The sequence below is a fragment of the Cuculus canorus genome, chromosome 1 (assembly GCF_017976375.1).
Source record: "Cuculus canorus isolate bCucCan1 chromosome 1, bCucCan1.pri, whole genome shotgun sequence".
Lineage (NCBI taxonomy): Eukaryota > Metazoa > Chordata > Aves > Cuculiformes > Cuculidae > Cuculus > Cuculus canorus.
This window is the reverse complement of record NC_071401.1, coordinates 52,405,097-52,432,230: the sequence shown is the minus strand read 5'-3', so window position 1 is coordinate 52,432,230 and position 27,134 is coordinate 52,405,097. Positions and strand designations below refer to the sequence as shown.

At 41.3% G+C, this 27,134-nt stretch overlaps 1 protein-coding gene across 1 annotated transcript in view; it reads left to right on the top strand.

Annotated features, from left to right (window-relative positions):
• Window positions 1-3,511: 3,511 nt before the first annotated feature.
• The window catches only part of HS6ST3 (heparan sulfate 6-O-sulfotransferase 3), a 298,793-nt gene continuing 275,170 nt past the window's right edge, over window positions 3,512-27,134 (top strand). The window contains exon 1 of the mRNA XM_054056863.1: window positions 3,512-4,308. Coding sequence (XP_053912838.1) covers window positions 3,749-4,308 — 560 coding nt within the window. The 5' untranslated portion in view covers window positions 3,512-3,748. The remainder of the gene's footprint in view (window positions 4,309-27,134) is intronic.

Here is a 27,134-nt window from a genome sequence, read left to right as displayed (position 1 = left end):
TGGGAGGAACGGGGCAGTGGTTGGATGTGCCGTGGGTTATGACTCTACATAAAGCATGGTCCACAAACCGTCATTAAGAATAATTAAATTCATAATTAAAAGCCTGTCTTTGAAAGCCGCGTGAACACATTGATTTGTGTGGGCCTGCAAATAATTTTTGCTAGTTTCAGAAAAATGAGATCTTCTCAAAAGTCATGTTTTTCATCCAAACCGCATTATAAATGTTTTCACTTCTCTTGTACATCCTTTCTGTCCAGTAAAAATATTTTTTGCCAGTCTTCACGAATTAGTAACTGTCTTGAGTAAGCTTAAATAAATAAGAATTTAAAATTTAACTGAAATTCACAGTTTCTCTGTTTAGCAAATTTAGCTTTGATCTCCTTTTTATGGAGATGAAGGTGCAGTGTCAACAATCCGGTTTTTAATGAGACAACCTTGAATTATAATAGCATTTCTGTGTCTTACTAGAAGTATTATGAGAGATGTATCAGCCGAAATATATCTTTAGCAGTGCTTTTATTCCAAATACAAATTTAGCCACATAAGCCTTACTAGTGTTATTCTGTTACTGAAACAAGGCTGTATTTAATGCTGCTTATATTTTTTCTTTGATGGTTGCCTATTAGGTAATGAACAGGCTGAGGTGAGAACAAAACGTTTCTATATCTTACATGTACAAATACTTACATTTCTCTGGGATAGGCTTCCTATCACCTAGTAAAAGAGAGAGATTGACAGGCAACCTCATTAAGCCCACACTTGGGATGCACAGGGAGCCTGTAAGCAGGTGAGCATGGTGTTGGGCAAAGCAGGGAGGAGACTCAGGTCTCCCTAGAGAGATGGATGCTCTGCTTCTCTTGCTGGCAAAGAACATGGTGATTTTCCAACAAAAATGCCACTTTTGTCATTACGGGAGGAAGACTGAACAGGTTCGTTTGATGCCAGACTCACATTTTCTCCTGCCAGAGGACGGAGGGATCGGGCTTCCAGCACTGCGGTGTGTGGTTGTACAAGGGTGAATGTCATGTAACCTGTGATGTTTTCCTTGTGAAATTTCACAGGAGATAAAAGTGCATTTCTTTTGCTGTCTTGGCATCAAAAGAATTGGATTGAATTGGCTCCTGTCAAACTTTTGCCAGTATAAAACCTTAACAGTGCTTGTGGGACCCTGGAAAGGTCTGTGTGCGTGAGGTATGTTTGAAGTCAGGCTTTCTCCTTATAGTAGCAACTTCTGGAAGATCTCACAATGTTTAGAGTTTTAACTCCTTTTGTTTAGACCATTTTTCTGGTGATTTCTATCATTTCTGGCAAGCTTTAATGCAAGCTGATATTCTCTTCCAAAAGTGCAAATACTTTTAGATTCTATATAAAAATGTTCAGCTTAAAATACATTCATCTGGTTTTTTAAGTTCTAAAGTTAAATGGCCCCATGGGAAAGCACTACTCTTCTGTTATCAGCCTTCCAGAGGTGAAGTTGTCTTTAGAGCTGAGCAAGAAAGTTGCTTTAGCACTGTCAGATATCTAATTAATCCCTCAGTAAATAAAGACATTCTGTAATTAAATAACAGAGATGTGCAATCAGTTCTAACATGAGATGCTTTGCATATTAATATATTACAATCCAGGAGCTGTACGAGGCTTGTATTTGGATATGAAGTGCTTATAACAGTGCTTTAACAATGTGGAGACAGTCTTTAACATTGCAAACAAAAGAGTGGTTTTTTTTGACAAAACACTTTGCAGCTAGGTATATTATCTGTAAGCTAAAGATCATAGAATGTCCTGAGTTGGAATGGACCCTCAAGGATCATCAAGTCCAGCTCCTGTCCCTGCACAGGACAATGCCAACATTCACACTATGTGTCTGAGGGCATTAGCCAAATGCTTCTTGAATATTGTCGAGCTTCCTGCCATGACTGCTTCCCTGGGGAGCTGTTCCAGTGCTCCACCATCCTCTGAGTGAAGAACATTTTCCTAATATCCAAGCTAAACCTCTGCTGGCACATCTTCCTTCCATTCCCTTGGGTCCTACCATTGGTCACCAGAGAGAAGAAATCAGTGCCTGCTCCTCCTTCTTCCCTTGTGAGGAAGCTGTAGACCGCAATGAGGTCTCCCCTCAGTCTCATCATCTCCAGGCTGAAGAGACAAAGTGACTTTAGCTGCTCTTCCTACAGCTTCCCCTCTAAACCCTTCACCGACTTCGTGGCCCTTCTCTGGATACTCTCCAGTAGCCACAGAGAGGAGAGGCAGATTTTAATGTCTATTAAAAAAATAATTTTCAATAGGGAGAACAACACAGTTTCAAACTGAGGACTTCTGTAAATAGGGGAAGGGACCTGGAAAATTAACTTTTCAAAATTTATGATGAAGTAGCTGGCAGGGAATAGGTTTTAGTGCCTCGAAGGGGGAGAGAAAAGGTTTTCACAAGTCATTTCAGCATTACAGGACTTTGTGCTCTGAAGACTGTTAACTGTCAGAGGCTGCCCAGGGAGGTGGTTGGGTCCCCATCCCTGAGGTTATTTAAAAGATGGGTAGACAAGGTGCTCAGGGACATGGTTTAGTGGCAGACAGGAATGGTTGGACCCGATGATCCAAGAGGTCTTTTCCAACCTAGTGATTCTATGACTCTATGAAATGACTCCAAGAACCAACAGCACTGCAGATCGTTTAATTGACAATTAATTAGTTAATCTGTGTAGTGAGCAGGGTTGTCCCACCTAGTTATGTGAAATAACGGAGTTATAAACACTGGCTTGAAACAGCAAACGGTACAAGACACCGCAAAAATAACGGGATATTGAGGAGTTTGAAAGAAAACCCATCATGTTGTGTCCGTCCATCTCGCTGACTTGCCGCCGGGGTGGCGGAGGGGAGGGAGAAGCAGGAGCTCTCACCTGGCGGAGCCTCCGTGTCAATCTCATCGGCTGCTCCCGCCCCCGATCGCGCTCTGTCCGATACCTGGAAGGGGAGCAAGGAGCGACTCCCACCGCCCCCGTTATCACTCTCCGCCCGGCTCTCATTGGCCACAAAGGCGGCGCGCTGAGCCCTCCCATTGGCTGCTGGGGCCGCCGGCTTCGCTGCCATTGGCTGGCGGGCGGGGCTGACCCGCCCCGCGGGGGGCCGAGCGGTGCGTTTGGGCTGGAGAGTTGCCGGCGGAGCCGATTCGGGTGATGCTGCTGTTGCTGCTGCTGCTGCTGCTCCGGGAGCGGCGTGCCACGCTTCCCCGCCGCCGGGAGCGGGGAGGAGCGGGCGCCCGCGATGGGGATGCTCTGAGCTGCGCTGAGATGCTGAGCTGAGATGCTGAGCTGAGATGCTGAGCTGAGATGCTCTGAGATGCGCTGAGATGCGCTGAGATGCGCTGAGCTGTGATGCTGAGATGCTCTGAGCTGAGATGCGCTGAGCTGAGATGCGCTGAGCTGAGATGCGCTGAGCTGAGATGCTGAGCTGAGCTGTGATGCTGAGATGCTCTGAGCTGAGATGCTCTGAGCTGAGATGCTCTGAGCGAGATGCGCTGAGCTGAGATGCGCTGAGCTGAGATGCGCTGAGCTGTGATGCTCTAAGCTGAGATGCGCTGAGCTGAGATGCTCTGAGCTGAGATGCTGAACTGAGCTGCGCTAAGGGAGCAGCAGCCCCGCCGCCGGCGAGGACCATGCCGTGGTCGGGGAGGGAGCCGGGCGCCCCTCGGCTGCGGGATCCGAGCGCCCCGGCAGCAGCAGCGCCCGGCAGCGCCTGAGCCCCGCGCATCGCCATGGACGAGCGCTTCAACAGGTGGCTGCTGCCGCCGCTCCTGGCGCTGCTCTTCTTGCTCATCGTGTACCAATACGTGTCACCCGCCTGCCCCGGCGCCGCCTGCCCTCGCCGCCCGCCGGGCTCCGCCGCACGCCGCGGGGGGAGCCCGGCCGAACGGGAGGAGGAGGAGGAGGCGATGGGAGCCGCGGAGGAGGAGGTGGTGGCAGCGCTGCCGCGGGTGGCGGCCAAGTTCCCGTTCGCGCGTGGGGAGCTGTGCCGGCGGGTGCGGTTCGACATGCGGGGCCGCGACGTGATCGTCTTCCTGCACATCCAGAAGACGGGAGGCACAACCTTCGGGCGGCACCTGGTGCGCAACATCCGCCTGGAGCAGCCCTGTTACTGCCGAGCCGGGCAGAAGAAGTGCGCCTGCCACCGCCCGGGCGGCGACAAGGACACCTGGCTCTTCTCCCGCTTCTCCACCGGCTGGAGCTGTGGGCTGCACGCCGACTGGACCGAGCTCACCAGCTGCGTGCCCGCAGCCATGGAGCGCCGCGGCTGGGCTGGGAACCGCACCCTCAGGTCAGTGCGGGGCACCGGGGGGCAGCTCCCCCGGGGCGGGCGCCGACCACGCGGGCTACAGGGTGTCGCCTGTGGGGCTTGGTTTCCACCCCTTCTAAGTCTGATCCCGCTTTTCCCAGCGCGGAAGTACGTCCCGTGCACCTGTGGGTCAGTGCGGGCTGCAGGGCAGGCGGGGGGGAATCCCGCAGGGCGCTGGTCACGCGTGCTCGAAAGTCTCCCCTGTGGGGCTTGGTTTCCACCCGTTCCAAGCCCGATCCCACTTTTCCCAGTGCGGTGGGAAGGCTTGCTGGAAGCGGATCCCGCGCACCTGCGGGTCAGTGCGGGCTGCAGGGCAGGCGGGGGAGCATCCCGCAGGGCAGTATCCCACGCGTCGTTGAAAGTCTCGCCTGTGGGGCTTGGTTTCCACCTGCTCGAAGTCTGATCCCACTTTTCCCAGCGCGGTGGGAAGGCTCCTGGAAGCGCGTCCCGGGCCGGTAACCGCATCCTCGGGTCAGTGCGGGCTGCGGAGCTGGCGCGGGAGAATCCCGGAGGGCGCTGGCCACGCGTGCTCGAAGGTTCGCACGTGGGGCTTGGTTTCCATCCGCTCGAAGTCTGATTCCACTTTTCCCAGCGCGGGGGGAAGGCTTTCTGGAAGCGGGTCCTGCCCACAGTAAAATCACCCGCGGTTCGGTGCGGGCTGCAGGGCTGGCGGGGAGAATCCCGCAGGGCAACACGCGTGGTTGAAGGTCTCGCCTTTGGGACTTGGTTTCCGTCCGCTCCAAGTCTGATGCCACCTTTCCCAGCACGGTGGGAAGGCTCTTGAAAGCGGGTCCCAGGTTGGGAACGGCATCCTGGGGTCTATGCGGGCTGCGGGGGGACCGGGAGCTGGAGGGAAGCTCCCTCGGGGCGGGCGCTGCCCACGCGTGCTCCAAGGTCGCGCCTGTTGGACTTGGTTTCCACCCGTTCGAAGGCTGATACCGCCGTTCCCGGCGCGGTGGGAAGGCTCCCTGGAAGTGGGTGCTTCTCCCTGGCTGTTCGGCCAGAATTGTCCGCTGCCCTCTTCGTGAAGAAGCAAACGGGACAAGCAAAGCCTTGTCTCCCGGGGCAGGGAGGTGCAGCTCGGGCTGTTTCCTTACCGGTAATGCGTTCCCTTCTCCTCCAATTCCTGCCTCCAATTCCTGCCTCCACGCAGCGCAGCACCGGTGCAGCTGCCTTTTGCGCAGGTTAGAGCCGGAGAAAATAAACTCTGCTCCTTTTAATGCAAGTTTTTTCCTATCTGTTTGTCCTTTTGAAACTTGCTTTTAACAAACACTACACCCTTCTGCAGAAGGAGAGTCCTTGTGCAGAATCCTGCACGGCCACAACTGCTGAACGGTCCCAACGGTGGAGTTTGAAGTATCTAGAAGCCCTTAAACTCTATTTTTACGCTGTTGTTGGCCAGATAAACTGCTTCTCTGCCTCCTGTTGTGTAGTGATATTATGTGCTAGCTGAAAAGTCAGGAGGCAGCGTTTGCCAGGCTCCGTGCATGCAACGCAACGCTAGCAGAAATTGCGGTGTAATGTTTTTTGGATGACCTGATGACAGTGGAAGACTTCTGAATCTTGTGTGCCTGCTGCCTCTGCGAGTTATCTCTTAACTGCGCTTTTGTTGTCTCTTGCATAAGGTCTTTTCTGTTTTCAAAATGGAAAAATTGTCAGACAGGTAATCTCAGTAGAAGATAGCTCTAGGTCATTCAGTAAGTTTTGTGGTTTTTTTTCCCCAATTTATTTACCCCTAAATCAGATTTTCAGGGTAATATTGAATTTTGCGTTCATTTATACGATAGATTTTGAGCATGTGTAGTAAAAAGTTCTGAATTCTGTCTTAAACCTTTGCATTGTCATGATTGTAACTTTAATGTCTGTAAAATATTTAGGGAAAAATTTTTTTTTTAGTTATGTGTTTTTTCAGATGAGTTATGTTCTTTCGTTTTGTTATCCACCTTAATTTTATGAGTCTGCAATCTTCAAATTTTCAGTAGGTCCACTCACGCTCTGTATTTTGTGTCTTGTCATTTAGTACAGTTGCTCCTCTTCACAGGGCCTATTCATCAAGACAACAGAGTTAATTGTTGTTGCTGTTGAACAGTTTGAAGATTATTTGATGGGCCTTTGATGTCCTCTCCCATACCGCAGAGCTACTCACATTCGGCGTGACTCGGTCGCTGTAATTTTAATTTATTGTCACTTCTTGTGGACTTGGGCTTAACTTGCAGAACACTCTTAAGGTTATTCATATAAATGTGTGGAAGATGTTTAGTTGAAGACAAAGTCTAAAGGTCTGTGTGCCAGTGGAAGAGAAATGCTGAATATTTTCAGTGATAATGTGACTCTGTAGTAACTGCTTAGTTTCAAGGAATATTCAGTAAAATGGTAATGTAAACCAAGAAGATAAGGAGGAAGAGTAGTACTTGTAGAAATGGCTGAGAACACATAATCTGTCACTTAAGTCTTCTTTTCTTCAGTCATGAAGAATATGATTAGGTAAATAACTGAGCATTAAATTGAATTGCAAAGATTACAAGTAGGCAGTAAAATTGAAGTAGTGGCTTCGGTGCTTTTAAATAAAAACCACGATTATATTGAGTAAATCTAAAACTTTGAGTTCAATTATAAAGCAGGTTATAGTGGTTGTTCGGTGCATAATTAGTAATTATTTTGATTGAAAAATGACAAGTAGTGACATTTCACCATTATAGCTGAAGAGTGTTTTCTTAATTTTTTTTTTGTTTAGTTAATGAATGACTTTTTTAGTGTGACATTGCACTTCTTGATTCATGGTTATGCAAGTGAGAAGTGCTGTGAATAATTATTCGTTGCATTGTTCTAATACTCCTTCCTTCTTGTGTTATATCCTGTGCAGGGCAGACGCCTTTTTGTTTTTCCCATTTGTTTTCTTTTTATATTTGTGTGGCTTGACTTAATTTTTTTCAAGGAGCTCTACAATAAATCTGATAACCCCAAAATACAGATTATCTCTGCTGTCATGAAGTTGGAATTGAGCCTAAAATACTTTGCTGGAGGACTGTACTATTACAGGCATGCGTCTGAGTCTTTTTTTTTAATGTCTGAACAGAGAATTCAGAATGAGGAGACTGTGTACCTAAAATAAGCAAGAAACTAGCATATGAGCCTAAAGCATACTGATTATTTTTAAGTCATCCATTAAAGCTTCTGAATGTATTTGAGGTGTTAGACTTCCTTGAATAGCTCAACTTTTCTCTTCTACCTTCCAGCTGTGGAGTCAGAAAATTAGTCTAAATTGGTTGAACATCAGACGATGGATTTTCTTTTGTGAGTAGGAGAGCAGCAGGACAAACCATTTTATGAATTTGGTACCAAGGTGTTTGATCTCTTGTGCCCAATATTTGATGCAGTAAGGATGATAAGTGTATTTCAGATTCTTTTTTTCTCCTCATAGCAGGTTGTTAATATAATCTGTTCTTTTAGATCTCCATATACACAGACTGTCTTTTACTAAATAGAGGGAATAGGGATTTAGAGGATAAATCTCCTTATCCTGAAAGTTTGCTTCTTGGAGAGCTGGTAATAATAAGTAAAAATTAAACAAGTTGCTCTTGGAAATATTCTCTTTGCTATTTTGTTACGAGTAATTTAAAGTACTACCTTTTATCGCAGCTATTTAGAATTCTAGTGTTCATGAAGAAACTATAATTAGAATTTACGAAGGGTCTAGGTGGTAGGGAAAGGAAGGAGTGGATGATGGTCCTAAGGGTCTTAGAAGGTGTGGAGCACTGTCTCACCTCACCCTGGTTTCTTTGTCTTTCGCGGGCAGAGTGTTTAAAGATGTTCTGCTGAAATGCATCAGGGTTTTGAAGAGACTTTATCTCACTTTGTCCTCTTTCTGATGCTTGCATTTTGAAGTGTTGAATCCCAAGAAAGAACACAGGGCAGAAGTTGCTGCTGTGCTGCAGCAATTTTAACTCTTTCAAGGCCAGGCACCAGCTCTAATTTTGATGTCAGTGGACCTTTACGTCCGTGTGACTTAATAGGTCTGAGACATATCTGAGACCTTCTAAATAGTCTTCTGGAGGGGCAGTTCTTCCTTTCACTGATTACAAGGGAAGCCTGGAATGGATAATTAGTACTTTGTCTAAAACTAGATGAGAAGAATTCCACATCTGATGTTGCAAAATACTGTTCAAACTGTTAGTCTGCCTCTGTTAGTTTACCAAGTAAAACCTGTTGTGTGTGGGGCTTGCTTTGCCTACCTTCTCAATGTATGAGGGACTGAGAGGACTAAAGTTGATTGAGCGGAGACCTTAGAAATCCTGATCAGGGCACATATTGTCCCCTGTGGCTGTGCCTGCAATATAATTAATAATTATTCATTGTTATTTATTGAAAGTTTGATTAAATTAGGAAGGTAATCTTTTGAACTACACACTTGAGTGAATGCTGCATTGAAAGTGTTGTCTAATTTTCTTATACGAAACAGTGAAATTGGTCTAATTCTGCAAACCCCATGAGCTTTATTATCAGCACAGTTTAGTCTTCAAAACTATTGATTTTCATTAATTTGCCTTCATTATACTCTCCACTTCCTCATGTCTGTTTAACTTACTGTGTGCTCCATTATTCTATGGAAGTATAAATCAGCAGCAAACCCATGAGGGATAGAATTGGGAGAGTTGAATAGAAATTATTCGCAGGATTCCTTTTTCTTATGCAGTTCTTTATTTGCCTATTTAGTGTTTTTAAAGCTGTAGCAATAATGGGGCATAAGATGGACTTGATTCTTTGCAGCCATGGTAACTTTGATCATCATAAGAATGTAAGAGGGTAAATTGAAAATTAAGACTATGCTGAAGGTAGTAGGAAGAGTACAATAAAAAGCCACAAATGCTTAAACTGAAAAAAAGCACAAATTCTTTACCACACCTTAGTATCTTCTACTGAAATGAATGTTTGAGCCACTAAGCTCTATGAAGGATTTTTTCATAATGTAAGGAACAATAAGGATTAAACAATTCCCTGACGTTCTGCTGCTGACAGTGTAGGTTTTTTTACTTCCTTCACTGTCTCCATTGTTAGATGCTTTAAAGGAACCATGTCCTTGCTAATGGAAAGTGATGTTGTATCCCCCCATTGCCTAGTGCAAATCTTACTAACTTCAGTTCTAGGTCCATTGCATCTTCTGTGTTTTGAGAAACTGAGAACAAATTTGATACCCTTGTCTCTGCAGTAGCCTACTAGTTTGGTTCTTAGGAGGTCCTCTTTCCATCTTCCCTTCTTAAAACATAACCAAATCCAGTTCATTCTTTATTTTTTGTAGGCCGTTCCTAGTGTTCTTCCTCTTCGGATTTGTGCCAGTTGCTTTCTTGCAATGTGGTGCTTTGATATTTCATTTGTTAGTGTAGTACAAAGTGGAGCAAAAGTCATTCTTGTGGTTGTGCGCTTCAGTGGTGTTTGCCTATTTTAAAGTCACCTAACGTTGACTGTTCTTCTTGGGATTTAGACACTATTCATTTTCTTAAAAGACTACTACTTGTATTTCCCATTGTCCATCTTATGTGAGCTTTGTGCTTGTCCCCACTGGATTTCATTCCTCTTCTGTCAGGTTCTTTAATTTGTAATATTGATTTAAATTTTATTTTTGTCCTTCCTAACTTTTCACCATTGGCATATTTAATAGATCTGTTTTGTATTCGGTGTCCACGTTGTCAATGCAAACATTGAGTAGAATTAAATCCCATTGTAATAAACCTCTTGACGGACAGAACTCTCAGAATTGCTTTCCAGGGATTTCTGCCCTGATACATTTTTTTTTCCAGACTGCGGTATTTTTTGGCTTACGACACTAATTGGAAATACTGTCTGAAGTCATACTTCTTGACTTTTTTAAGAAAAGCACTTCCTTCCTACCATTCCTGTTTGAAGTCAATTACTGTATTTTAGAGGGAAGTTAGTCTGATGAGATCCAACTTTATTTAGACAGTAATGCTGTCTGCTCTTTTTTTCTATGCATTTAAAAATAACTTGTCTTAACTTCTGGCAATATCTAGCAACTCTCCTTTTTGCACTGTACTTGTCTCCTGTGAGATTTTCCCTCCCTCCCCAGTGTAGCAGACAAGTAATTGACAAGGACAGAACTTTTCAGCATCAGGGTTGTCACAACTGTAAAAAACTTTTGAACCAAAGATTAGCCCTGTCTTCAGACTTTTGAAGCTGCTGCAGTAAACCTCAGCAGGTTGCCTTGCTGGAGACTGAAAAGAAAATTACTAGAACTCATGTTTACCATTAATTGCTATTATTGATAAAGTAGTCAACACTAATTCAGTCAGGAGTTACTTGTTCGTATTCACCCATTATTGTAAGTTGCAGATAACTGTGAAGCTTAGTAAGTTTTGAGACATACTTTTGAGAGAGAGTGCACATTATCAAAATAATCACCTGAGCAGCAGTTCTTGTAGTTGCCTGGAAGAGAACTTAGTGATCTACCCTGTCAAATTTGCTTGTTCCTTTCATGCAGACTGCTTCCTTTTTAATGTAGCTGGTTATATGATTTTGGGGTAGGTTTTTGGCTTCTTCTCATATTGTGTTCTGGAAAATACACTATCTAATTCTTTAAAATGAAGGAGCTATCTCTTCTTTATGCAGGAGCCAGGCAGAGAAAAGCCAGACGAGGAAAGAGTGAACGTGTGAGTAGCATCCCTAGGCCTGTACTGTGTTATAAGACAGAGTAGCTGTTGTAACTCTCCCATGTTATTAAAATGCTTTAAAATCTCTATTATCTAGCTACCTAGAAGAGAACCAGAAGAATTTCCAATCCCCTTGAAAAGAATATTGCTTAAAATAAATTCTTTGGTGCATGCATTAATTTGAGGTGAAATGGGAAAAGTTACTGTGTGAGTGGGAAAAATTGCTGTGTAATGCCATTATGCAGCCAAAGATTAAATCTGTGCGCCCAGACAGTGGCAAAAACAGGAATAAAATTGTGACCTGGCTCTTGACTTTTTAATATTTTTTTTTTTTTTTTTTATGGAGAACACTTTATGGAGGAAGAAAAAAATCTCTGCCAGCTCAGCTCTACTGATTATGGAGGAGCTCAATGGAAAATATAGAGAGCTGGTTGAACTGAGTGATTTCTCCCTTCAGGAGTGTTGGCAGTTTTCATATGTTGCCTTCTAAGTCAGCAAGAGTAAAGGATTTCCTCGCAGAGTTTGGTGCAGCCATTGTAGGAAATTGAGCTAATAATGAAAAGACTTTGCTGCTCTCTGTACAGAATGAGGCATGATGAAAGCAAGGAAGCCTGTATTCTTTAATGTATTTATTGTTGTATTCAACTCGCTGCTGTTCTACGGAAGTATAGTAACCTAAACTTCTAATGCTGAACTGTATTGGATGCCTTCATGTTCCTGATTGCCTTAGAAGGTGACTTAAAAGCCCTTCAAAGTTCTACCAGTGCTGAACAAGGTTTTAAAACACAGTAGCAGGCTGATTGTATGAATTAAGGGTCTAATTTGGACTGCTGTTATGATAAAATGATTCAGCCATGAAACAACTACTAATTTAGGGGCAAAACATTAACAACAGAACTATTTGGGGATTTCATTCAAGACGGCATGAGTCTTCCAGAACAAATTCTAGAGTGACAAGACCAGTGACTCTCGAAATACTTGTGGTCTGTTACATGATCAGTGGTTGATATAAATATTTATTAACAAAAAATTTAAAGTGGGCTCTTGTAAGAGGGCGTTTTATCTTCAAACTCTGAGGACTTTGTTTCTACTAGGAAGCTTTCTGTTACGTGGCCTCATATGCAAAGATTTGGAGTTTGGCCACAGCTTGAAGTCATCTTAGAAAAAGGAGTGAGCAGATTAACTTTAAATTAATGGGGCAAACTTAATGTCTTAAATCTCTCCTTTTATTTAAAAATTAGTAATCTGTTAGAAAATGCTTGCTGTAAGGTGGATTTCAGACATTTTAGAAGTGCTGCATTAATACAGTTATATGTCAGTTGTGAAAGTGTATTGATGTAGGTTGAAGTGTGGCTCTGAGTGCCTACAAACTGATAGAGATGCCAAACATACTGGCTTAGTAGCGGGGAAGCTTTGAGTGCCTTTGGAAGAATAACGCTGAGATGGGGAAAGTTATGACCAGGTGCAGCTTCAATTTCCATAGTCAAAATAATGAAAGATTGATGAAACAAAGCATGGTAGTCTTGATTGACTTGAGAGTATATTTCCCAGTTCTGTGAAGTAAAGCTGTTGGTGACAAGGCCAGCCACATGGTTCTTGGTGCTGGTTGGTACTGGAGGGAAAAAGCCCCTTCAGGGTGCTAGAATATGTGGCAGAGCTGACCTTTTTGAGACGAGTTATTTTATGTGAACAGGTAAACCTGAAGGTGAGTTGAGTGAAAGAAGGAGGCATGAATATAAAACAGTAATAGAAAAATATAATTTTATTTTCAGGTTCTCATCTAAAGTCTAACAATGTCAATGGGAAGAGCTTGCTGAAAATGTACAGATTTCCAGATTTCTCTTTGTAGGACTCGGGCATGTTATGCTTTCAAATGTATGTTAAACGAAATTTTAGAGGTAGTAATGTAGGCAAAAAACCTCAGTGTTGTCAGCAAACTTGCTGAGGGTGCCCTCAATCCCACTATCTGTGTCACTGACAAAGACATTAAATAATACTGGTCCCAGTACTGACCCCTGTGGAAAGCCTCTCGTCACTAATCTCTATTTAGATATTGAGCTGTTGACTGCAGCTCTTTTAGTGTGACCATCCAACCAATTCTTTATCCACTGAGTGGCCAATCCATCAAATCTGTGTCTTTCCAATTTGGAGGCAAGGATGTCATGTGGGACATTGTTGAATGCTTTGCACTAGTCCAGGTAGATTATGTCAGTTGCTTGTCCCTTATCCACCGGTGCTATAATCCTGTTGTAGAATGTCACCGAATTTGTCAGGCGTGATTTTCCCTTAGTGAACCTATATTAGCTGTCACAAATCACCACTTTATTTTCCATGTCCTTTTAGCATAGTTTCCAGAAGGATCTGCTCTACGATCTTGCCAGGCACAGAGGTGAGACTGACTGACCTGTAGTTCCCCAGGTCTTTTTTTTTTCCCCCTTTTTAAATCTGGGAGTTACATTTCCCCTTTTCCAGTCAGTCTGAAGTTTGCAGAACTGCTCCAACTTCTCAAATATGATGAATAGTGATTTAGCAACTTTGTCTGCCAGTTCCCTCAGGACCTGTGGCTGCATTTCGTGAGGTCTTATGGACTTGTGCTTCTTCATGTTCCTTAGATGGTCCTGAACCCAATCTTTTCCTACAGTGAGTGGTTCTTCATTCTCCCAGTTCCTGCCGTTGCCTTCTGTAACTTGGGCAGTGTGGCTTGAGCCCTTGCCAATGAAGACTGAGGCAGAAAAGTTGTTGAGTACCTCAGCCTTCTCCATATCCCAGGTAACCAGATGTCCTGTTTCCTTCAGGAGGGGGGCCACATTCTCCCTAGTCTTCCTTATATCACCAATGCACCTATAGAAGCTTTTCTTGTTGTTCTTAACATTCTTGGTCAGATTTTGTTCTGTTGGGCCATTAGCTTTCTTAACCTGGTCCCTGGCTGCTTGGACAATTTCTTTATATTGTTTCCAGGCTACCTGTTCTTGCTTCCACCTTCTGTAGGCTTCCTTTTTGTATTTGAGGTTGGTGCAGGAACTCCTTGTTCCTCCGTATAGACCTCCTGGCATTTTTGCCCAACTTCTTTGTCAGCATCATAGCTCCTTAGCTTGTAGGAGGTGATCCTGGATATTAACGACCTTTCTTCGGCCCTTCTTCCCTTGAGTGCTTTATCCCATGGTGCTCTACCAAGCAGATCCTGGAAGAGGCCGAAGTCTGCTCTCCTGAAGTTGAGGGTGTAGTGAGCTGTAGTCTGTGCCCTCCTCGCCGTGCTAAGGACTTCACCATTGCATGTCACTGCAGCCATGGCTGCGCTTTGCTTTCACATCCCCTACCAGTCTGTCCTTGTTGGTGAGAATGAGATCCGGCATAGCACCTCTTCTCATTGCCTCTTAGATCGCTTGGAGAAGAAAGTTATCATCGACACATTCCAGGATCCTCCTGGATTGCTTGTGCCCTAAGCTGAGCTTAGTGCATAAAACAAAACTTGAAAAGGAATTCAGTGAATAAGAGGTGGTCACATTTTTGTCTTTTCTTGTTGTTAGTACTTGGACTCGTAGTGTTCCTTCAGATTGATAGAGGTTCACAGTGTACTGAATCAAGCACTTCTATTAAAATTATTTTTATGCAGAAAGCTAACACTTTTATAGTTTTCCATATTCACATTGCAGACTGTTCTTCAGAGCTCTTTAACTTCCATCTACAGTGATAGCTTTCTTTTTTAAACTGTTCACAGTTACTTTGTAGTGTAAAATATTGTCATGTGTCAATATGAAATAACTTCCCAGAGTTTACAGTAAAAGAATATAACTGTTTTGCCTTTTTTTTTCCTATTCTGAAGTTGTATTATTGCAATGAACTTTCAAAACAGTTAAGTTTTTTTGTGCAAGGTTTGTAACTTCTGTATAAAATCTTCTGTAGGCAAATACAGAATCTGCAAGAGGAACAAGTGTACAAGGAAAGAACTGATGTTTATACCTCTGCATTTCTTTTCAGTGGATTATAAATGCTTAAAAACACTAAATAGGTAAGATTCGGAAGATGTAGGCTTCAGAACTCTTTTAAAAATCAATCTCATTAAGCTACTGGAGAGAAACCTTTGTGTGTCCATGTGTATTCTGCTTAACTTCTTTGTGAAGTAAAGGTTTCAAGTCCCGGTTTAAAGACTTGTCTCACAGACTTCATCTTGGTTGTGTTAAAGTGGTCATGCCTTTTTTGACGAGCTTTTCAAACCTGAAAATGCCCATTGAAATGTCTTCCTCCAAATAAAAAAATTAGCTGCCTAAATAAAAAGAGTAACTGAAATTATCTTTTCCTGAAAAGCCTACTTCCTCTGTAAGACATTACCTTCTTCAGCGGAGTCTTTGTATCGATCTCCAGTTTCTTGCATGCATTGTTCAGTGAGCATGTAAATATTTGTTGGGTTTTGCAGGACTGCCTCTGACTTCTGTGGATTATTTTGTATTGGAGTATATCTCTTTTTCTTTTAATTAAATTGCCAGATATCTGAAAATGGGATCAAGAATCTCGTTGATATGGGTCAGTAGCAGGCATCTAAATGGCTGCTGGACATTGCTATAGAGTAATAGTAAAACCAATGGACTGGATCTGACAAACAGATTGACTGGGAGGCTTAAGAGCGGCCGCATGGAACTGCAGCTTTGATTAGGAGGGCAGTGGGAATGGTAGATGTTTATCATTCTTGTTTCATGCTCTGCTACTTGTATTTCAGTCCAATGTCAGTTGGTTAAAAAAAAAAATATTAAACAAAAAATAAAAATCAATTGAATTAGGAAGTATTCATAGCATGAGGTCACTGTACTTGCATCGATATTTTAAACAGAATTACAAGTTGTGCATCATTTCAGGAGCCAAATATGGTACTTTATAACTAGACTGTTTTCTCTCTGTGCCATGCGTGTATATATAACAGAACAGCTTAAAAGGGTGTGTGGAAAAGGGAAAGTTTCTCTTCCACTATCATATTTTCTGGGGTTTTTTTTTTGTTTGTTTGGTTTTTTGTTTTTTGTCCTTGTGGTTTTTGGTTTTTTTTTTTTGTTTTGTTCTATAAAGATACCTCTGATTTCTTGTGTTATCCAGGTTACATCCTACGCTTTTGAATTACTGCCTTGTCAGCCTGATGTTGCCCGTTCTCCCACATGGCTGTCCTTCCTATCTTGTCAGTTCTTTTGCTTTTGTTTTATATGTTCTTTCTTGTGTCACTCACCCTTGCATTGTACCTCCTTGCTCTGTACAGAGTGAGCTGGTTGGAGTAGTGCTCGTCTCTGCTCGGCTAGTTTGGCAAGTTGCAGGCTTGAATTGTTTGGCTCTGAGATCGTCTGTGCTGCTGATTTCAAAGGGGCTTTTGGATTTTTAGCTGTTTGGCCCTGCAACGGCTAACAGAATTGACTAGTTTAACCTGTCCTAAATTCTTTGTTTTATTGTTCTTCCCGTTCCTAGCAGTACACAAAAAGGTGATAAGGAAAAATAACTGCTCTTTCACACTATGTGAAAAGACGAGACAAAAAGATGCATTTCTGTGTAAGAAGTCCTCTGTATTTCTATCTACTCCCTTAGGCTGCTACTCAGAGACTTTTGTTATTGTTTCCCTTTGATTTGTATTCAGTTTCTCCTAGAATAAGGTATTAAACAATTGCAGGTTCTTTCTATAGCACATGCCTTGGTCTTTTGCTTTTATAGTGTCTTGGAGAAGAAGGTATTTAAGATCAGTCTTTACAGAGTTGGCAGAAAAAATCTGTGCTTTACCATAAGTTGTCAGTCAGTCAGCAGCACTAAAACCCAGATTTGCAGGGTGAGCCACCACCAGTTTCATCAAGAGGCAGGGAGCAGGGGAGTCCTCAGCAGGTGAAGGAAGGTAGGTCCTGGCTTTGTCTCTCTGCCACAGGAAGGAAAGAAGGAAGGTTGCTGCTGCTTTTGTAACCTGTGGATAAAGGGTGGTTTGATAGAAGTAAAGGTGTGAAGTAAAGAGGGGAATTTAGGTCCAACTAGGGAGGGAGGTACCCCTAGGTTACACACGAGGAAAAATGATCTCGTGATAGAAGCAATAAACAAGGAGATTCAAATAGAACATCTGTTTGAATCAAAATATGGGAATGCTCATAGCTCTCTCAAGTCACTTTTCAGCCGGTGTTTTGGCTCTACAGTGGCTTGTTCAATCTTGGAAGTTGAATTTTAATTCCTCTAAAATTTTTGAGAGTTATTTTAAGCAGTTATCTCATGGGTTTTTGTTATCTTTTTATAGAGATTTGTTTGCTTTCTGTTATTTGAATTCACATCTAGTATCTGAATTCTAATTTCTTTTTTTCTATAATCATGGGTTTGAAATAAAGAGAAACAACAGCTCATGAAAATGATAAATGTCTAATTCCAGGACCTGGAAACCTCTGTGCGATATAGTGTTTAAATGCACAGAAGCTGACTTTATTATGTGGTTGTTTGCCTCCCCTTCTTTCTCTTTGGAGTCTTTTCATTGGCCTTTTAGTTATATTGCTCCCTGGTCAGCCTGGTGCCTGCATGGTTGTGGCAGTGGCTGCAGCAATGATGGATGTGGAGACTAAATTGCTAGACGTAGTTAGCAAGTATTTCATGGAGCAGTTAGTCTGCAAACCTGAAGATGGAAAAGCAGTTTTTTATATGGTTCTGACCACTGTGTTCAGAATCTGGTTCAAAATGTTTCGTCAAACTGTTGTTCTGTAAAATGTACTTAAATCTCTAACAGGATCAAACACTTCTGCCTCTGAAAATTCCCTGTTTTGGGGCTTTTAAAACTTTTTTTTTTAGAGAAAAGTACTTAAAATGAAAAGGCATATTGAAGACAATTTATGAAGTAACATTCTTGCAAGTGACATGGGAACAACTTAAAGATGCCACCTGTGATGCACCCCTTGAAGGTAAGTCCAAAAAGATTATGACATAGTATAGCTAAACAGCAGGGCAGGAGAGGTGGTTACACTGCACTGTAAATGTAAGTGGAATCTGAGCAGATAGGGGTAAGGATGTGGATGTTACTGAGAGGCTGGAGCCTTTCAGGTCTGAAAATGAGTGGGGAGGAAGAGCAGAAGGATATGTGTGTCTCGGCAGTGAAGTGGAAAAGAGACTGCTGGAGATTTTAAGAGGAGTTTTGAAAACTGGCTGAAATCTTGTCTATTTATTCAACAGGGAATTCAGTACAAATTGAACTGCCATCCACACAACGCAGAGGTAGGGCAGTGGCCTATTGCACTTTCCAGCTTTTAAAACTCACAATAGGTGAGTCTAATGTATTTTTCCTGTCTTCAAAAAATAGCTTAAATCGTTACTTACAACTCAAATCATTACTTTGGATAGGGAACTGCTAAAGGACTCATCATACAAGTTCTGGATAGCAGTTCCCTATCCAGAACTTGTATGATGAGTTCTTTTAGGACGGTGCTCATTTTGAGAATTGTTGATAGAGAAATGGTCTATAAGTAACAGCAGTGAAGCCCTTGTAACTTTTCAGAGTAAATGTAAAGTCTTGGCAGAAGGAGACAAGAAGTTTCTGCATGTCCTAATTCTTTCATGCCTTACAGATACTTGGTTTGTCACATCAGTTCAAAGTTTCTTGGCCATGTCTGCCCGTATAGCACTCAAACTCAGATTTAGGCAGACACTTGCACTGCAGTAGGTGGATTATAAATCCATTGAATCAAAATAATCATCATGGAATACAATAAACTTTGTGTGAAATTTCTGAACTGCATGTATATGCACCTTTTAATCCTTTCTGTAATGAAAAGGCATTCTTGGCTTGATGAGATGTCAGTATGAAAAGTACTTGCACATAAAAAGATGTGCTTAGATACATCTGCTGTGGTAAATCCCATTCAGCTGAAGTTCTGAATCTGCAAATTTTGACAGCTTTTTATTCAGCTGTACAGCTCTTAGCATAGGTACATACAGTAGTGATGCTTAGAAATATTACCTGGGAGTTCTTAAATATGTATAAAGCAAAGAAATCCTTTACCTTCTGTTGGCACTTTTAAGATAAACTGTACTGGCTCTTGAAACTCTAATTTTAAATCTTCAACTACAAGGCTTTTTAAGAAATGGTGTGGTGTTTTTTTGCTTCAGAAATGCAGCCTGAATAAGACAGCACGTCCAGGTAAAATTACTTCCTCTGTGCATCCACATCTCCATTTTTATATCAAACATGCCAGAAGAACCTAAACTTCTCAATCCGTTAAACTAAAGACTTTATTTGAACACCACAAATCTGACCAGGATAAATATATGAAAACCTCGGGGTGAAGGAGAGCTGTTTTTAAGGCTGGAAACCAAATTACTGCTTGCCTCACATGTCATTCAAGTGTGCTCGCATTTCCTTAGTTCTTTCAGACTCTCTCATTCTTCCCTTTTCCTCTGGTTGCTTAGCTTGACATAATCTGTGTTTTCCATCTTGATTTTTCTTCAGAGTCTCTGAGAAAATCTCCTTTTTCAGTCACTTTTCTAGCCTTGACTGTGGTTCTGCTTTCTGAAGCTGTCAAGAACATTGTCAGTCTTGGCTGCCCTGCAGTTTCCCTCCTTGCTGGCTGCTGCTCTCCTGTCATTTGTGTGCTTCTTTTCTGTATTTTTTAATGGTTAAGAGTGCTCAGTATTTATGGAAGAAGACTCCTTTCTTCCCTAGTTTCCTTTCTTCGCCAACTCATTCCATAAAACTGCTGGTTTAGTACTTATTTATCACATGGCATTTTACGGTTTGCAGAGTTTTATTGTATTCTGTAAGATATAATCTCATGAAGTAATGAAGATACCAAATTCTGTAAAGCATGAATGTGAGTTTGTGTCTTTTTAGTGTATTCCCCCTGTGGCTTCACATTTTTTATATCTACTTGTGACTTTTTTTTTCTTTGTGACTTTGATCAAAACAGTCAGGTCTTTTATTCAGGTTATTTCAGATCATATTCCTTTATTCCTCATTCCATATATATATAGATTGGAGAGAAGATTTAAGCGTATCGTGGAGAAGAACTTCTTACAAAAGAAGTTTTTAATAATTTGGAGATGTATAAGAAGAAATCTTAAGCTATTGATATCTCATTCATTTTTCTGTTGAAAGTAGGTCAAGACTGGTTTTGGCCCAGTTAAAATAAGAGTTAGATTTTATTTTCTTACATAAAGGTGATTGGCTATTCCACAGTGTAAAGGAGGGAGTGGGGAGAAAGGGCCAAGTTACTTCTCTGCTGCTGCTTACTAGATATAGCTGTTCTTACCACATGCATGCTTCCATGGATTGCAACAATTTCCCTTCTGGATTTTTTGAGGAATTGATCAAATCTACAATTAACTGATAAGCTGAACAGTTGTAAACTTAGTTACATCATGCTCTACTTGCACAAAAATTACATGCACACTTTACTGTGGGACTTGAGACTTCATTTTATTTCATCTTGAGAGGGATTATATTCTCACAGATTAGTCTCACTCTGGGTTATTTGGTGTTCAGTTTTGAAGAAGGCACACCTAGGCGTTGTCCTGGCGGAAGGTTGACTGCCAATTACCAAGACATTTTACCGTGACTATCTTAGCGTGATTACTTGCTTTGCACATCTGAGGAACATTGGGAAAGATTAAGTTCAGTCACATTAACAGACTTCAGCTTTGTGACCTTCAGAAAAGAAGGAATGGTATTACCTACAGTGAAAAGACAAATCAATTGACAGTTGTTGGATACATAGTGAAATAGCTCTGCTGTGTCTTCCTCAGTGCCTCGTAGCAGCAGCCCAACAGTGGCAGAACCCTTCTTTTTTCCTCCTTTCTTAATCAGAGAAGAGTCCACAAAAATATTTTGGTTGTGTGAGCACCTGACAGAATCACAGGTCATTCTCAAGAGCAACAACAGAAATCCCTACTGAGGAAACACAGTATATCTAGGTGTTTACTGGCGCACTACCAGTGTATTTTAAGGAGGTGGAACTTCTCAAAATTTTGGTGTTTTAATGCTGACAAGTCAAGAAAAAGCATGGATTCTGATTTGTATGGGATTAAGGGCTATTCGTGTTTATAGACACGGGTAAATGAAACTCTCTGAAGTTCATCTGTTCTAATTTAGGAAATGCTAAATATGTCTGTCTGTTATTGCCTAGCCTGTAGGCAAACTGCTCCCCCAGCACACACAATGTTTTATTTACAATTGTGTAGTTGTCCCTGCTGTGTGCCTTTGCCGCTGAGTCACGTGTTGTGCAGTCCTGTTAAATAACTTATCCTATATTTGCATTTGCCTGGCTACTAAGCGAAAGGGAAGGAGAAATGCTTTCTTCGAAAGAGAGGGGAATGTGGGTTGCTTTCTTTTTTTTACGTACTACTTACATGTAGCTGACCATGTGAATTTCCACAGTTGGTTAAGATATAAAATCACGATGTCAGCATCATCTACTTTTTTTCAGAAGATGGAGCAAATGCTTATCTATATCCTTCCAGGACAAAAAAAACTATTAATTTTTCCAGATCTCCTGCAATTATGAATACTTGAAAATCTACCCAGAACAAACTTTTTTTTAGTATAGTCCTAATGGCACCAAGATCTACTGTGTTCCCTCTGGTATTGAAGTTTTCATAAGTGACAAACGCGGTGAACAGACAGGGAGCTTCATCTTTTTTCTTGCGTTGGAAAGAAAATGCAATGATAGCCTGTTCAAGAGGGCTGCACATTTCAGCTGACTTGTTTCAGTGTGTACTATAGTATTCCAGGTTTTAAATCTGTTCTGTGTGTTTGTTTTTTTTCCTTTTAAATCTAACATTTGTAAAACATGGAACAGTGTTCTTCTAGAACGACGTAGCTGCAACTCCCCATGAAATCTTTTCATCCTTTACAATAATTTTTTTTACTGTGAATACTGATTTTTCAGAGGAAGGTTTGTAAGCTACTACTCGAAGGTCTAGTTGACTTACAATAGAAATAACTGTTTCCGTGTTAGAGAAAACAGTAGAGTGTGTACTTGATCTATTTTGTAAAGTAGCTCTCAGATCACTTCGTCTGTTCTCTGTTGCTGGACGTTATTTATGGAATACAGCAGGAAATAAATCAGTGTTGAGATACTAGCTAACAACATGGCTTTTATCTAATTTTAAAGATTAGAAAAAGCAAAATATTCAAGGATGTGGTGGTTTGGGTTTTTTTTTAATGCAGAGTTCATAGTAATCTACTCTTTTGACCACAAGGAATAGCCTTATAGTTTCAAGAGCTACTCATTTTCAGTACAAATGTTTCTAGAAATGAGCAGGCATCTTTAGATTTGCACTGAGATCAGGAAGGTGATTTTGTTGAAGACTGGAAGTGAGATTGAATAGCTATGGCCCTTAAAAATTTGTATTGCTTTTCACAGCTCCTGAAATGTTCAGCCCTTTGTTTTTCTTTATTGCTTATCCTTGTTTGATATTAACAAGGAAGCCAGCTTTATAGTGTGCATGTGCTTTGATGATCATATGTGGCAATTATGCTTTGGATTTGTAGGTTTAAAAGGCGTTAACTGTATTTTGTTTATATGATATACTTTCCCACTGATGATGGTGTGCGTAAAAGCATAACGTAAAAGCGGTTGAGGGCTTGAAGTGGGACAGCAGAATGTACTCTGGGGGAAACCAGAGTCTTCTCACTTAGCAAAAGAGAAGAAACTAAATGATAGAAGCACCAAGCGCCTTGCTGTATGAAATCTAAAGCAAACTTGTAAGAGCTTGAAGAATAGATGAAGATAAGACTGGAATTATTAACTTTTTTCCAAAGTGACTAGAGATTGTGGGTGCCTAATGTCAGAGAGCAACTCTGTTTTCAGAGCTGAAGGCAGGAATCGGTTCTATAAATGTTGTTCTTTAGAGGCTTTTAAAGTATATATTCCACCTAGTCCACTAGCTGATGGTTCTAGTTTCTTTACGTTACACTGGGCACTTGCATATGGCTGGTAGGTGAGGTGGAGACGCAGAGTTTTCTAAGAGACCTGCAGTATTTCAGAGCAAAACCTGAAGGCTGGAGCAGAGGTTGGGGGTTACCTTAGGATGCCTGAGAGAGGACTGCATTTGTCTACATTTAAGCTACAAATTTTATTTGGCCTCAAATGTCTTCTAGGAGTCACTGGATTGAGTAAAAGTGACTTTGCTTGCTCCGTTAACACACAGTCTAAGTCCACTTTTGGAGTAGTAATAAGTATTATAGCAGCATAGGTGTAGGCAGAGAAATAATATTACTTTATTCCATTCCCAAAAGTTTATCTTTGTGGATTTTCTGGGACTGTTTTAATTTATGTTTCTACAAGGTGTGTGTTATTGATGCCTCGTGATTTCAAGGTCACGTTTTACAACCAAGCTGCTATTGTGATTTACCTACAGACAGAAAAATAGAATACCCAATAACAGAATTAAAAATACCATGTCTTCTGTAGAATCTGTGGTTAATTTGATTTTTTTTATATACGTTAATAACTTAACTATCTTTTATGTATTTTGGCAATGTTGAAATATGGCCAGAAGGAAAAAAAACTGCATGAGAGGCAATACTGAGTGTTTTGGTATTTTGAAATCCGTTTTTCTGTTTACATCCTAAGTGTCTCACCAGTGGAGGCTGCATCTGTCGCTGTGCAGAAACGCAGGAACATTTTCTTTAGTTTTGTACACATCTTTAAGTACATAAATGTTCCTCAGGCAAAATGCTTGTTTTCCTTTAATGCTTGATCGTTATGATAGTGTGAATGTTTGCTCATATAAATTACTTGTAGTTTAATGCATTCAAACAGGAACTCTAATAAAATGCTCTTTTTTTTCAATAGGTTGCATTTGAGGATTTTTTAAAACTGAAGGATAAAAAATTCATAAAAATAGGGTGGAACGATATGATGTTTAGTACTTTGGTATCTCTTACCTGCTTGCATAGTAATATAGTGAATACTACAAGGTGATTAAAGAAGTTTCTAAATTTATTGTTAATATATTTTGATGGTAGAAAGGCAGCAGTGCTAATTATAAGCACAGGGTATATTAAATTGACATCAAACATTTATGAAATACCATAATTAAGGTGGTGGGTGTTTTTCATTTACTCCTTTGCCCCCTTGTGCTTGGTCAGCATGATACAACCTCCAGTTCATAATTATTTGTGCATTTCTTTCCCTCCACTGTGCTTCTGTCCTTCTTCATTCATTGAAAAGGACAGATGGCATTCACTTCTGAAGCCTTTAATCAGTGTTTTATGGTGGCCTGGTTGTTCACAGTGACCCTCAGGCTCTGTTTACTGTAGGATATTAAGTCCTATTACGATATTAGTTTCTGTGTGGACTTTTCTTGCTCGTGGCTATAATGTTTGAGTACCTCAAAGAAGAACCCCACTCAGATCAATATCCTTTTGAGGTCAAGGGGTGATCCGGAAAGCACAAGAATGTGCTGTGGAATGGTTTAAGTTGAAAGGAACCTTCAACGATCATATAGTCCAGCTCCCCTGCCATGGGCTAGGACGTCTTTCGATCAGGTTGCTCAAAGCTCCGTCCAGCCTGATCCCGAACACCTTCAGTGATGGGGCACCTATGACTTCTCCAGGCAGCCTGTTCCCTTGTAAAACCTGTGATGTCTCACCACCCTCATGTCTTCATATCCAATCTGTATCTACCCTCTTTTAGTTTAAAACAGTTACCTCTTGTTTTGTCACTATAGTGTCACTACCACAATGGTAAGAAGCCTCTCTACCTTTCTTATAAACTCCCTTTTAAGTATTGAAAGGCCTCAATGAGGTTTCTCCAGAGCTTTTTCCTCTTCAGATGGAACAACTCTGACACTCTCTGCCTTTCCTCATAGATGTTCCAGCCCTCATGGTCATTTTGATGGCCCTTCTCTGGACCTGCTCTAAAAGGTCTGTATCTTCTACTGGAGACTACAGTCCCCAGAACTGGATACAGTACTCCAGGTGGAGTCTCAACCAGAGCAGAATTGAGGGTTGCCTTTCTGGGCTGCAAACGCACATTACTGGCTCGTCCAATTTTTTTACCTACCAATACCCCCAAGTCCTACTCTGCAGGGCTGCTCTCAATCCAATATAAAAGATTAAAAGGGGAAATACTATGTTTTAGTGTTTGACCCCTTTACTTTACAGCTTCTGTCTTAGGCTGGCTCAGAATACAGTTTTATTAGCTGCTTGGAGACCTGCCAAACTTGTTGCAGCATCTGGCTTTTTAAGATGCTGTTTTCGATTGCCTCTATAGTTGCAGACTCACAGGAATAGATTTAGTCTTGCCTGAAGAAGACTCTAATTAAACCACAGACAGAAAAAAGATAAAAGAAGTTAAGGAGGGTAAGGAGGCGAGCATATGAAGAGGGAGGCAAGAGAAGTAAAAAGCATCACATTCTGTTTTCAGGACCTCTGGCCCTGTTCAACTCTGATTTTTCCCTAGGGTGGATCTTTTTTAATCAATAACAAAGGCATATGTCTGAAGATCACAGAGGGTGTTCTAAAGCATGGGTGCGCAGGGAATCCAACGTAGGCAAATAAGAGAAAACTTATTGGCAGAACTTGGGTATTAGAAACTTTAATAAAGCTTCTGATTAATTTTTACATCTAAGCAAATTTCCTGGTCAGATCACTAATTCCAGCATGCAGCTGGCGAAGTTATTGTGAGTGCAGCGTGTGGACTGGCTCTGGCCGCTATAGAGGGAGGAGCAACGATAACAGTAGAAAAGACATGGAGAGGAACTACACATTGACATTTTGCTCTCTTATTAGTAGGGTGAGAAATCATGATAGGTCAAGCTCAGTGACTTTGTGGTTGAGGCAGAGGAATAGTTGGTCTTAAGTCCAGAGCAGTACGTAGCACACTTTCTGTTTCTCTCGTGGAGGGCGGTGGTAAATAGACGGCATCCTTAACACAGGGGAGTTGATGTGCCAGCCACCAGAAAAGCAGAGCTCTGACAAACCAAAGAGTAATCATAGGTGCTTTGTTCAATAAATCTGTCCTGATTGAAAATATCTGAAGATGCTGTTAAATTCTAGATGCCTTAGAAAACTGTTAGCATCTGTCAGCTCTGATTTTTCAAACTTCCTTTTGCTTGCATGAGCTCTCATTGAGGTTAGAAAAAGGCAAATTCCTGACATCCAGGTCTTCTATTAGAGTTCCTATTTCATAGCTTAAGGATTTAAAGTTTTTTTCATAAGTACAGACAGGTGTTTTTATTAATATTTCTCTTGGAAAAAAAATGGTTTCACGGAATTTTTTTCCATTGCACTGTTTCCTGTACTTGTCTCATTTTATTGGTCTGCTGTTCTTCTTCCTCAAAATATCCCCTATGCCTCATACAGAGAGTAAGCAAGATAAATTTTAGCCTTATTGTGAAAGCTTGACAAAGCTTATTAGCAAAAAATAATGGAATATAGTAGGAGGCATTTAGTCATACTGTTTTTCTTTTTTATAGATATATATAATACTCTTTAGTATCATCTGTTATAATAAAATACCGAGAGAAACTCAGTGGCTTGAAGAAACTTGTTTTCAAAATGTTTTAGCCCAAATTAATAAACACCTATAGCCTGGAGTTAAGAGAGATTCCCATTATTTTTTCATTGCCAAATCAAAACCGTGAGCCTATTGCTCTAGACATAATCTCTTGGATGCCCCTTGCCAGGTTTTGTTGTTACTGCCACTAGCTACACAAGGGAGTGAAAAAACTGAAGTTGGTATAAATGAATAAGCATTGCGAATGGTTACTTGAATAGATACCTGATATGCATCTTGTGTCAAAGAACATTCTAAACGTATTACATCCTTGGTTATGGGTTAAATTCTGGTTCGGATGTTCTTCTCAAGGTAATTTTGGACCAAAACATATGTTCTTATGTGAATTGGTAGCAAGTCTTATGTTTGTGTGTTGTCAGGAATTGAAGCAAAGTCAGATTAAAAAGTTTGAAAAAAAATGTATGTGAATCTTCATTTTATCTCATGCATAACTAGAAAATAGGTAACAGAAAAGAGGTTAGTAGCCTTAAGTGTTCTGAAAGATCAGAAAAATATTTCTTGCTTATGTGAAGCTCTCAAGTGTGTAATTTTTTACACAGACCACCTTAGTAATTTAAAATTAAAATTAATTTTTTGTGGTGGTTCTTTGCTTCCAAATACTAGAATCATGGAATTGTAGAATAGTTAGGGTTGGAAGGAA